Source organism: Myzus persicae, unplaced genomic scaffold (assembly GCF_001856785.1).
Source record: "Myzus persicae strain clone G006 unplaced genomic scaffold, MPER_G0061.0, whole genome shotgun sequence".
NCBI classification, from domain to species: domain Eukaryota; kingdom Metazoa; phylum Arthropoda; class Insecta; order Hemiptera; family Aphididae; genus Myzus; species Myzus persicae.
This window is the reverse complement of record NW_019104233.1, coordinates 57487-71295: the sequence shown is the minus strand read 5'-3', so window position 1 is coordinate 71295 and position 13809 is coordinate 57487. Positions and strand designations below refer to the sequence as shown.

Sequence of the window (13809 nt, the reverse complement as noted above, 5' to 3'; positions counted from 1 at the left end):
TGTATATGTTGTGTAAAGAACAACATCAAATATAATATTACAGTTTAATTTAATTTTTAATTTTTAAATTCAAGTTTTTAATTCAAAAGAAATAATTAGTGAGTTTTGTTTGCTTATTATTTTCATAAATTGTACTCTTTTTGTAAAAAGTTTCTGTATCATTAAGTTTTAAAATACTGCAAAAAAAATTAATCAGTTTGCCTTCCTCCGGTGTCTTATCTTTATCGGGTACATTGTAAATGTACAATTTTAGAACTATATTTAAAATTTAATAGGTAGTGACAACATTTACGAAAACCAGTTTTTATTGAATAATTATTTCGTTATATAGACACATCAGATTCGTTATTTGGAGATGAATTTAAGTGTAATTAACAATAAAGATCATGGTTCTCAAAAATAATTCGTTAAATGGAAGTTCGTTGTATGGAAATTTCACTGTATTATGTATAACTGCTGTTTTACGAGCAACGTACACTTCAACACTCATGGTGAGTATAAACTTTGAAAATATTATATCATTAACGAAGGTGTATTATGATGAAATTCTGTATATCAAACATTTTCACGAGCTAACGGGAAACCAATTTAACAGTTCGTTAAAATCATAGACAAGTTTAAATTAAAACTCAACAACGCGACATCACGTCGTCATCGATTAAAGATACGCCTTGCCATCAAACTCCGTTCACTTAATGAAAACGTTTTTAGTTTTTGAATATATAGCTAGGTACCTAAACTGAATGATAATAATTATTTCTTTAATTATTCTTAACACATTTATCATATATAATGGTACTGGTATACATGAACACTGCAACGGCCATTGGGATCAGAGTATTAGATAAATAAATAAAATAAAATGAAAAGCTATTTTTTGTACAATAAGTATTATTGCACCTAATATTTTTCATATTAATTTAACATTGATGCATGTTTTGATTTCGATCCGCTGCAATTGAATAAAACAATCTTTATTGAAACTGTAACAACTTAACCACAATCGTATTATTTCGTCATACAACGTACAAAATTGAAAATTCTACATCAGCCTGTTAGGTACCTTTATACTTCTCAATCAGCACATCATTTAACTGCTCGTATTATACAAAAGTGCCCGGTGTGCCTTGTAAATTCAGTGCAATGGAATTTTCATATCAGTAATGTAGAAAAATATAGGTAACAGATACGAGATACCTAGACGACATTATACAAATAGGTTAGGTAGAACTTTTTGATAACTAAATTGTACTCAACATAGTTTTATGAATTTATTGAATTTGCTACCTTAAGTCATACCTCATACACAACGATTATCATATTTTTAACTAAAGTTTAGTTTGTCCATGGCAATAATATTTTTCAAACTTAAAAAAAATTTTTTTTTTACTTTTTTTAGAACAACATTGTGAGGCCACCTGCGAATATTTTTATTAATTAATATCCAAATGATAACCTTTTTTCAACTCTAATAGGCTAGTATAAAATAAATTATAAACAAATATACTTGTTTATATTTTTACTTTATTCTTATTCCGAATACATGTAGGTACTCGTTTGAACCGTTTACAAAATTGTATATATATTTTGAAAACATGCCTGTGCTTATCTCTACGAATTCAATTCATACAATTATTGCACAATTAATGGCGTATAGTGTAAAATGAATTTTTGAATTTTTTGCATTGCTTTATACCACGAACCGTGATAATAATAATATAATATGGTACGTTTCGCTGTTAGCGGCTGCCTATCAAACTCTGTACATTAATCAATATTTAATGGCGACATCTTCATCACGGTCCGTAATCCGACTATAGCTGCATTATAATATGTATTTATAATATGTATATCATGTACTACCATGTGGAGTATATTGTCATACAGCAGTCTACCCGTTACCAGGCACTGTCAAATCATCTGATAGTCGTCCTTATAAGTACCTATGTGCAGTTTATAATACGCGAATTCGACAACACTTGTTGGCAAGGATTAGTGACAACGCCCGTAGTAACCCACACACGATATTATTTACAATTTACATTGTTCGAGCAGGACCTATATTATATTATTATCGTATTAAATTACATACGAGTTTTCATTGTTTCCGGGTCTTACACGTTTGGCGCTGTATTTGTCTATCGTGTGTACATCACTGTACAATACATTAATCTTTATACAGTCTAAAAACGATGAAACTCATAATATTACACTTGTCATAAAGTTATTATATTGTAAATGTCTGTATGAAAAGTTTTAAAATACGTGACATGACGTAGTATTACGCGTAGTACGGTGCGCGTGGTGCATCCACAGAATGTGTCGGGTGAAAATTTATAACTTTGTACTAAAAACTCAAGGTGGACGAAAGCATAAATAAAACCATAAATAATAAATATTAATTATTGATACATGATAGCTCTGCTCTATATATAGTAGGTGTCGAGTGATGAACGTTGAGTAGGTCGCTGTAATGGATGTGTTAAATTTGAATTCAATGATAAATCCTAAGTCAGCATATATTACTAAGAATATTTTATTATTTATTTATATTGCTATAAATAATTTATAATTCCATTAGTGACACGGTGAGTTGAACTAATTTCTGCCAAATTCAAATTGCATATATTATAATATTTTGCTTATATTATATGTTTCAAGTTCCTTCAAAAATAATATTTTATAAATTAAAACAGAATACATAGAATCATAATATTTTTAGTTCCATTGTTTAAATATTGAATTTTATTTAAATTTGTATATGAAATATTCTCATAAACATTGTGAGTAAGTGAGAAATCTGAATTTAATTCGTAAGCTATTTTAACTAAAAACAAGAATGTTATCATCAAAAAAAATTTGAAAAGTAAACAATTTAAAATCTCTATAAATAACACAAAATAGCCAAAATATTTTTAAAATTATATCATTTCTAGACGACTAGATTATAATGCTTAAAAATATATTTGGTGAGCAGGGGACTACAATTATTAATTTTTCAATTACAACAGAAAACAAAATAGATTTTGTATAAAACTGGTTTAGCCTAAAAATGTCATTACTTACTTCCCCCGATTATTTTTCCAAATACAAGGAATTTTTTACTTTTGACTTCCCAAAGTCACAGTCCTAGCCAAGAAATTACTTCGGTCTAAAGCTTGGGACTCGTCTTAATTTGAATGCTGCACATCAGACTTAATCAACCGACACGCAGTGACCAGTGTTGCAGATAAACGTCAGCTCACCCACATGCAAAGATTTCATGCGCGTTTCCGGTTTATCGAACTTTTTTGGTACCACGACGTCGCCGGTCTGTTTCCGCTGAAATCTAGCCTTTATTTTAAGTTTCTCCAATGGCTGTCTGCATAAGCAGTGGCGCCTTGGTGGTGGGTGGATCTTCATTGAGAATGGACTTCTCGGTTTTATTTGATTTTTCCAATACTAGCAAGGAGCAGGAATTTTGTTGTGGTTTCGTTTACTGTTTAAATCTATCATCTACAAATTTGGCTTGGCTTATTCGCCACACAATTATATGTATACCGGATGAAACTTTTCGATTGATTCTCGAACGTTAAAGTTAAAATTATTTGTTTTTATTCTACCGATATCATTGGTATTTTAATATTTTATATAGTTATATAATATGCAACAAAATATTATTTCAAAATATCAAAAGCTTTCCATTACCTACTTATAACTATATTTTAAGTTTTTTTATATCATTGCATAAATATAATACAATGAACATTTTTTTTGGATTATTTCGGATTGACTGTGGATTCGTTGCTGCAAGTAGTAACATGATATATTTTAATATTTAATTTATAATAAGGTGCTTAGAAAGTCTGAAATAACTTGAATAATGAGAAACTTACTGATAATCAATATCCTAAAGTGGATTTATATTGTAAATTGTGATTTGTGTTACAAAACTTTGTAATTATACTAAAATATCTGTGGTCAGTATTTTATAAATTACATAGTATATTTATATATACAATTCTTTCTTAGTATCTTGAGAGAGCCTGTTGGAAAAATTTAACTACAGTAAAATCCTTTAAATGATAGACAAAATTCATAAGCTTTTAATTTCATAACACTCTTTTCAAAAGACTATAATTTATAGAATATTCAATATCATATTATATATTTTATAGGAATAATATTAATAATTGTGTTACTTTTGGCGTTAGTAACAACAAATAACTATTAATTGTTAAAAGTCAAAACACCATTATTATTTCTGTTTTTATCCTTGTCGGCTACTTATTTTTACTGATGGCTCATAAATATCTTACACTTTTTCAAAAATCGAAGATTTTCTTGTTCTTCAAGAATTTCTAGTTAATTTTACAAATTTGTTCAGTGTTGTCAGATTATATCTCAACCTCGACAAAGGAAAATATAGAATTATGTCGTTTCATGCATAGGAAAAGCGAGGTGTTGACGTATATACGGTTATGGTGCAAATGAATTACTACTGGACCGCGAGTACCAAATAAAAGACTTAGATATTTATGTGTAGCTTCTCCTGATTTCTATACACATGCTTTTTTTTAGTACCCCCTGTTAAAACGTTGTAAATTGAGAAAAAGTGAAAGAGTTATGGTAGGTAATTCTAAGTAAATTTTAAATTTTAACTGTTAATAAGTGGCTGCATTGAAGCGTCACACAATTTAGAAAGATTCAGTATCCGGATACACAATTTATGATAGTAAGATTACTTGACATATTTTATTTGCCGTTAATCAAATCTACATTGAAAGAAATCTTTAGCTATAATAATGTAGGATATGTTTCTCATCATTAGTATATAAGATATACATATAATACCGTTATTAATGTTCTCTATCTTAGCTTTGTTTTATTTTTTCTCTGTTAGTAATTTTTTTTGTTTTGTTAAATATTATACACGAATGCATTCAATCTATAAACGTTGCAACGTCGCAGCGTGTATAATTTAAAATAAAAAATAACATTTTCTCATATTTTTATCAATTTTACTCGATATTTATATATACTTTTCTCTATTTATGACAATATTACATTAAAATGATATATTAATTATGACTTAATATGTTAATTATTGATTCGAATATTGTGATTAAGTAGTACAGTTAGTTGCGTATTCTTTATTTCAAACAAAGACCCTCATTCTTGCAAACGTATTAGGTACCTATATTGAAATATATAATAGTTTTTAGCAAATTGGATTTTGAACTACGAGTGCAGTATAAACTATATTTTATTGAAGTTTGAACTAATATTTGTTGTTGTGCTTTGGAAATTTAAAAACTTTTTATGCAATAACTTATACAAGTCATAACTTATAATGTAAAGAGTATCTGCACCTTGGCAGAACTACATCATGTTAGAACCAGGGTTGGTTGGAGGTGTGGGTAGCAAACTAGCAAAACCCTATTTAGCTCATTTAATATTGACATAACAAATACCACATATTAGGTATTATAGATGTTGAATCTATTAAGCGAAATCGTTGTGTAGGTAGGTCCTTGCACTTTATATACACTTGCGTACATGCTATATTATTATGCTCAGACGCATAAACATAGAAATATTTTCATTAGTTTATATTGCATATAACTTCATTTTCGAGGACGTACAATATCAGTGGCGTACGCAGAACTCGTTTATGACGGAGGAGGGTTACGTAAAATATATTCGAAAAAATCGTTTATACAATTCTTATTTGTCATTGTATCAAAAATTGAATATGTACCATTCTATAGTAGAAATTACTTTAATGTACATTTTACCACGCCCTCCGTCGGTACCATGTAATACAAGCGTTCATTTAACGATTTTCGTTGTTTTACGACTCAGACCCTGGACCAACAGTATAACACGGTAGTCTACAACTCAAACAGTTAATACATTATCATCGCATATTCAAGTAGCACAAAATGTCTGTCGAAAACGATGATCTTTCGAGTGCACACTTACATATGAACAGCAACGCTTTGCCTTTGGTCCGCTTGGCCCTGTACGTCAGCGGCCTGGTGACGGACAGGTACCTGTCGAAGCTGATCAGCAGCAGGTTGAGCACGGAAGCGTTGCTGGCCAGGTAGTCGAGCGCCAGCCAGCCGTCGCACACGTGCCGACCGAACGGCCAGTAACCGAGTATGGTGTACACGGTGAACAGCGGCATGGATATGAGCCCGATGAAGAAGTCGGCCATCGCCAAGCTGAACAGGAAGTAGTTGCTGATGTTCTGCAGCTGCTTGTCGATCTTGAACGACACCATGACCATTATGTTGCCGGACACGGTGACGAAGCTGAGCATGCCGGACACGAGCGCGATGAACACCGTCTGGGACAGCGTGAACCTGGGCTGCAGCGGTCCGCCGTCGGCCAGCCCGGCGGCCGCGGTGGTGCCGTTCGAGACCACGGCCGCGGCCGCGGACGCCACCGTCGTCCACGCATGGGCGCCCACCGCCTCGAGTGACGACGACGACGTCGACGCGGTGTACAGTGCAGACAACGCCGCCCGAGCCGCGAGCGCGTTCATTACGCGGCCATTCTCGTCTCCATGGTGTCTCCACAGCGGGCTAGGCACAAGCCGCAGTGACTGTTGCCGTCCACACCACCGCCGCCGCCATCGCCACCACTTCCGCCGCCACCGTCGACGCCGCAGCCACCGCCGCCGCCGTCGCAGCAGTAGTCGTATTCACCACCGGCACCGCCGTCAACACCGCCTCCGACGCCGCCGCCGCCGCCACCGCCTCCTCCTCCGCCACCGCTACGTGTTTTCGTTTCTGCAACCGAAAACACATCGAAACAGTATAGCGTTACTATTATTCAATTTATCTGATTACATTCAATTGTTATTGATTACATTTGTATATCATAATTTAGGGATAGATTTGCAGATAGGTAAACTGTAAGGTAATTATTACATTTTGTGTCTAAAAAAAATTGCTTTTCAAGTATCTACCAAGTACTGGGTAGATGGCCACTGTGAGTATAAGTACTTACAATGTATGCATGCCTGCACAATTTAAATAATATTATTATACGACGCAAAAATCAACAAGTTCAAACGTCTGATTTTAATTTCGAATTTCAGCACACAAATATTTAATATTCATGAGTGTATTTTGTAATTTGTTTTTTTTCTAAAACCTTTTGACGACCATTGACGTATATAGGTATATGTTTTACAAAAGTTGTACCTAAAAGAGCAATGACGTATATTATGTACATTATACGTTTCACTGCCAATGTTATTTTTCATTTTATAGGGTTTTACATTACAAACCAACGTATATTAATATAAAGTTTACTATACACACTTATTTAGAACGTATTTATAAGTCATCCCAAAAAAATACGGTGATAAAAGAAAGACGTAAATATACCTACTTCATTTACGACCGAAACGAATGATTTTTTTTCGATTTTCGATTTCTATAATCGTCTCCCTGAGTAACGCCTGTGTATTCTTAATTCACTCCTCAGAGGGTTGAAATGGGTTCCTATGTATACATATAATAGGTACTGAATATGCTCCATTAAGAAGTCAGATTTTAAATAACAAATTCAAAGGACCATGCGGAAATGTACCGCTTATTGTTAGGGTTGAATATAAAATATGTTCTCATATTATTCGGCTGAACGAATAACATTAATTTCCGTGAGAACGCGTGTAATCAACTGACAGATACATAATACGAAATAACGTATATTACAAAACAGATTTAAACATTGCATCAACATTATTTTGGAATATACAACTGCTTTGTTGACTGAAAATCTCCAACGTTATAAAAAAGACGACTACCAGATTAAAATTATTCTCACAAGATTTCCGTATTCTTTAAAAATAATTTTTGTTTTAAGTACGATTATTACAGTACTGTATATAGATAGTGTCATTAATTTATCATGATTTTTTTTCCATGTACCTGGTGTGTCCCCGTAATGTATAAATTATTATCTAATTTAATACTCGCGTATTCTCCATCTCCGGTTAAGTACAAACAAAAAACCAGACTTGAAAAGTAACTCATTTGTCATCAGAACTAATTATGAATTTATAAGTCCAATTTTATTTTTATTGTTTCGTTATCATTTGGACATGGGTATACCTTATAATACAAAGTATTATTAACCTTTCCCTAGTCAATATTATTGGTATACAAATTTATTTAATTTTAATTAGTTTTGTACAACGAAATTTAACGGGTTTCTTTTTCTTGTAATTTTAATTAATTTCGAATGTAATCATCTCATTATTATAATAATTTAACAGTGCCTGACATTACGCAACTTAAAAATCTCACACTGAGAAATTATTATGTCAACAAAATTGTATTTTTTAACTTGATTTTACTTTCTTTTTTTTTTTTTTTAAATATTTGGCCCTTTGAGTAGGGATCATAGTCGGCTTTGTGTCGAACGTTTACGAGTAAAATAGCGTTTAAAAATCCTTTACTCCTAAAGGTTGCTATTTTGTAAACGCCTGTGGTGCCTATATGTAGACGAATCCATAAACTTTAAATTACAATATGTACGAAGTAAAATCCATGATGTATATCCAGGAAGTTATACTCTCCGTAGCAATCTCTCACTCAAACACCCCATCCTACCATCACTCAAATAGGCCGAGTTAAATCACAGAAATTGAAATATTTTGAGATTGAACCGATCTATGGTAATAAATCCTTCGATTTAATAACGAATAACCGTCGTAAATATTGTACATATATAGGTATACGTTAATATTATATTGTTTAACACGCTATAAATTATAATTAAACCATATTATTTTTAATAAATGTATTATTATGCCATTTAGAATGATATATTGTATGTGTGCGACAGCAGTTGAAGGATAGGAAAGGTAGTGTGTTATTATATGTCACGTACGTTGTTAAAACGCCCTTCGCTCGGCGACGATCAATTTACCCTCGTGAAACCGTTATAAAAATAATAATCATATTACACAATAGTTATAACTTATAATATACAAATACGCAGGCCAATTTATTTAAACATAAGACTCATTTTTTCAGACGTTTTTTGTGGTTTTTACCTTTAAAACATATTGTATAATACATGGTTGAAATACAATTACTATGTCTATTATAACACTAGAAAAAATGTGATTTGCTAAGAAAATAGCAGTTCTATTGAAAAACAAATATTATAAAAAAATGTAATTAATCTGCGGTATATAGTTCTATAATTTATTCACCTATGTATAATAGATTTAAGTGTACGTTAAAAGTATATAAATGAACAATATTATACATTTCTCTAACACGCGTTCAAGATTACCAAAAACAGATTAGTGTCGTATATAGAACCACGTTATGCATAAAGGTTTACGATTATTTTTCAAGGTAGGTAGTAATTTTTTTACGAGACCACTAATTTCTTATACTCTCTCTCTCGAGTTAATCGTTTAATGTCGGTGGTATAATAAGAAACACTCAAGTTTTGAGAGATTTCGAGTCGTTTACGTTTCGAGCGATATTTTAGCATTAAGTGGCCTACCTATCTGGCTATGTACACTGTACAGTGCATTGGTGTATGCATAGTATGTATGTACCTTGTACAGGTTAAATGAATACTACTTTAGAGGAATACGATGATGGGAATAATTTGGGCATCTCACATTCACACTATATACTATATGACTATGATATCATATTCGTCGGTATCTTCGTGTGGCAGAGACTGTATAGCTATGACAATATTATATGTACAATATATATATGCGATAAACATAACGATAATCGTTTGTATCGCATCATGATAATGATATAGCTTAGTAATATTTAAATATATAATAAATAGTTATATAGTACTTTCCTACTATGCATTATTATTGTTTGCCATTTTTTGTAATGTATACGTTAAACCTTTATGTATAGGTAGGTACGGATTACAAAACGTTTTCCTATACCTACCCAATATTATAATAATAATATCTCGTTTTCGTTGTGACATATGTCACATACGATGACATACAGTACAGTCATGGTGTATACCTAACCTATAACCACCGCGTTCAACGTTTAGAATGTTTATGAATACAGCTAAAAACAAGATACCACTATACCAGGACATGTGACTATATTATAGTAATACTATATATTATTTGTATTTACATTGTATCCTACAAATATGTGATTTAATAATTAATTGGCAAAAACTATGATAATATCATCAATAATACTATACAGCAGCGGTTCCCAACTCATGGACAATGTGGTATTAGGCCTCAGACCTTGTTCGAGAATCTAAGCCCGCAAGGGTAAGTAAATTTTAACTTGTATATCAACATCAAGCTTTTTATATGAATTTATACATGTCTATATTTCTTCTATCTTCTTATTTGGGTGTGTTTATATTGTACACCTGTATGGCTGTATTTTAAATGAGTGGGTTTTAAAGTTTTTTTTTTTACATAATTGGAGGTCCTCATAACTAAAAAGGTTGGCAACCACTGCTATACAGCGTATAGATACCTACAATTATACCAGTTCTGACAGTGGCTACCTGTTCTTATTAATCATTTAGTATCTGATATCTAATTATATTGTACAATCACTATAAAAATATACGAACGCATACAATTATTAAAATGCCAAAACATAATAATATATGACCGAACGTGTAATATTATAATATTTATTTAATAGCCTAATGCGAGGTTAAACGATCTGAATACATTTTGTATTAATAAATACATTCTATTTGAAAGAACCATCGATCATGTTTACAAACATAAACATAATCCGGTGATGTTTAATCGATTGAAAAACGAGAGAAAAATGAAAAAATACTGATTTATATGTACCTACGTCCTACAACACATAATTTAGCCATAATATTATTCATACAACAATTTAAAAATTTAAAGCTATATTGTTATTGTTGATTCACAATTCCAATATTGAGTTGCATGAAGAAATGTCTACATTTCTACAATAGTATATGAATCTCTGGTGCAATCAATAGTATTCTATGGAATAGCTATTTGAGGTAAAGCTTAGAATTTATAATTCTCATATTAAAAAATTACATCAATTAATAAAAATTAATTAATTTTCTGGTAAAATACATAAACAATACCTACTAACTACTGCCTAGTCGCTTCCCAACAACTTTTTTATGTAATGAAATATGAATGTACAATTTCAAACATTAAGTCTCTTCATACAATGCATGGCTTTGCTGTTGTTTTTAAGTATATTAATACAATTAATTCACCGACTCATAATTATAACACGCCGTTTATTAAAGACATTAATATAATATTACCTGAATTGAGAACTACCTTTTGTCAATCTGTACCATATTTTATATTCACTCATTTTTATATGAAACATAAAATAAGTATATGAATACTTTGAAACCTACGTTTCATGAATTTTAAACAGTTAAAAAGAAAACTTATGTCTCTTGATTTAAATAATTTTTTTAAATAATTACCATGTATTTTTTTCGGTATGTTAATTTGAATGAACTCACATGAACTCTCACATCCAGCACTGCCTTTGGCTTTGGGGGTGATCTAATAATAACCATTCATTTTATTCACATCTTGTAAATATTGCTTGTTGGAGAAATGAAAAAATTATTATTACTATTATTTAATGTATCAACAGTGAAGTGATGGTCCGTTAAACATTATCAAGAGGCCCATAATTGGTTCGTTACATTTTAGGGAACCTTAAAGTCTTTAAGTCACCTTAATATATATTTCTATGTGACTCGGCTTAAGAACATTTACAAAGATCAAATAACAAAGTGTCACCTAAAAAACTGTTGAAAATACTGTCGTTGATAGTATTGATAATGTTAATATAGTTATATGTACTAAATTTATATTTAATTAAAATAATTCTTTTATCAAAGAACACTTATAACTTAAAAAACAAATGACATTTTTGAAAATGAATTTTCTTACATATCTCTTAAGGTGTTACAAAACAACACTTTTGGAAAAAAATATTTATCAATTATAAATCCTAATAATTTTTTATGAGTTTACTTTTTTGATTTAAAACATACATTTTTAATTTCAAGTTCCTAAACTGAATATTTTTCAAAGTATTTTGATAGCTGTATACAAATTATTTTGGACTAGTAGTTTATTAGTTATAAACTTATATAACTAATAAGTATTTAAAGTTTTGATTAACCATTTGCCCCTCTACTCCACTCTTCTAAACTTTAAATATTTACCTAATCCTAATTAACTACTTGTCTGAAATTTGATTTTTATACATCGAAATATTGCGGAAAATATTCTGCTCAAAAATATGGAATTGAAAATGCATGTTGTCATTCAAGAAAGTAAAAACTTATAAAATGGTAGGTAACGATAAAAAATATAAAACGTTTTGTTTTGGAACGACATAAAAATAATGGAATCGCGTGTAAAAAAAATGTATTGATAATAATGAATGATCTTCAATAAAAGAATCACAATTGTATATATGTTCGTATTGAGAAATGTTAAAAATAATTGAATATTTCAATCATGGATATGGAAACGGAGTAATAATGTACATTTATATTGCAATATACGTATTGAAGGAAAGTGAAATGATATGGAAATGGAGGAAGGAAGAGAAAACTTATATTGCCGTGTAAATGAACTGTAGGTGGATTATTGAGGAAATGAAAACAAGACGGAACCATTAACAGAATACCAATGCCTCCATTTTAAGTGTAATAATTTCACTAAATAGAAAATATATAATGAAATAATATCGTCGTTATTTATACGTTCATTGGTGGATTTATGTAAAAATTAAAAAAAGTTTTATTCACATAATATAATAGTGTTAAAAACTATTAAGTCATTTGCGTATACATTTTTTTATAATATTGTATACTATAAAGTATAAAACAGCAGAATTATTATTATAAATTTATAAACATCTATGAAATTATTAGTATCACAATGGAAAACATATAGCTATATTGTTTAGTAGTTACCTGATACTTATATAGCATATATTGCTAAAATATAATCAAAATAATAGGCAGATCGCAGGTTAGATACTTACAACTCATTATTTTTAATTATTAAAAATATGCATACACCAATAAATATAATATCCATTGGATATTTGGCCTATGTATATTATATATTTAATATCAATATTTTATACATTTTTATCAATGTTCGACCATTTAATATAATTTAGTATACTAATATAATTTATACTTTATAATTTAATATACAATAGTATAAAAATGCAAAAGTTCAACCCTGAAATGCTACCAGAAATGCTACCTACATAATCCAAACAACATGATGACAAATGCAATATTAGATCACATAAATTTATAAATTATAAATCGTTTATTATTTCTTTAGAAAACTTCACGTAGGTGCTCCTATCCTTTAACCTCATGAATCTGTAATAAATATTTTATTTTTGTATGAGAAGAAATGAGAAGTATAGTCAAAGTGAAAAAAAGGTTTTAGAAGGGTTTTGATAGCTACATTTTGACTATTATTAAATTAAAAAAAGCAAATATAGCTATAGGTAGATCCATGATCAGGTTTTTTTTTTAAAGTAGCAAGTAAAAGTGTAAAAACATTTATCAGTAAGAATGTTGTTACAAAAATGTAAAATAAGAATTTAATTTAAAAGCAGCTTTTTTTTTTTTTTAATAATTTTCTCAATGCAATTTTACTTTGTACGAGTAATATAGTTACCCCGTGAGGGTTGTCTCGGAAATACGCTTCAACCGTTTACTTTTCCATTATGCGTATATTTTACTCCGGCGGCATCTCTTTACATCAATTTATATTCACGA

General features: G+C 30.3%; 1 protein-coding gene across 2 annotated transcripts in view; it reads right to left on the bottom strand.

Annotated features, from left to right (window-relative positions):
• LOC111040281 (muscarinic acetylcholine receptor DM1) overlaps window positions 1-13809 on the bottom strand; it is a 36409-nt gene that overhangs the window by 9315 nt on the left and 13285 nt on the right. The window contains exon 2 of one of the 2 annotated variants that reach the window (XM_022324128.1): window positions 5965-6776. In XM_022324128.1, the coding sequence (XP_022179820.1) occupies window positions 5965-6529 (565 nt within the window). In that variant the 5' untranslated portion in view covers window positions 6530-6776. Of the gene's footprint in view, window positions 1-5964; window positions 6777-13809 lie in introns of those variants that run through there. The other variant, XM_022324129.1, reaches the window with a different exon arrangement.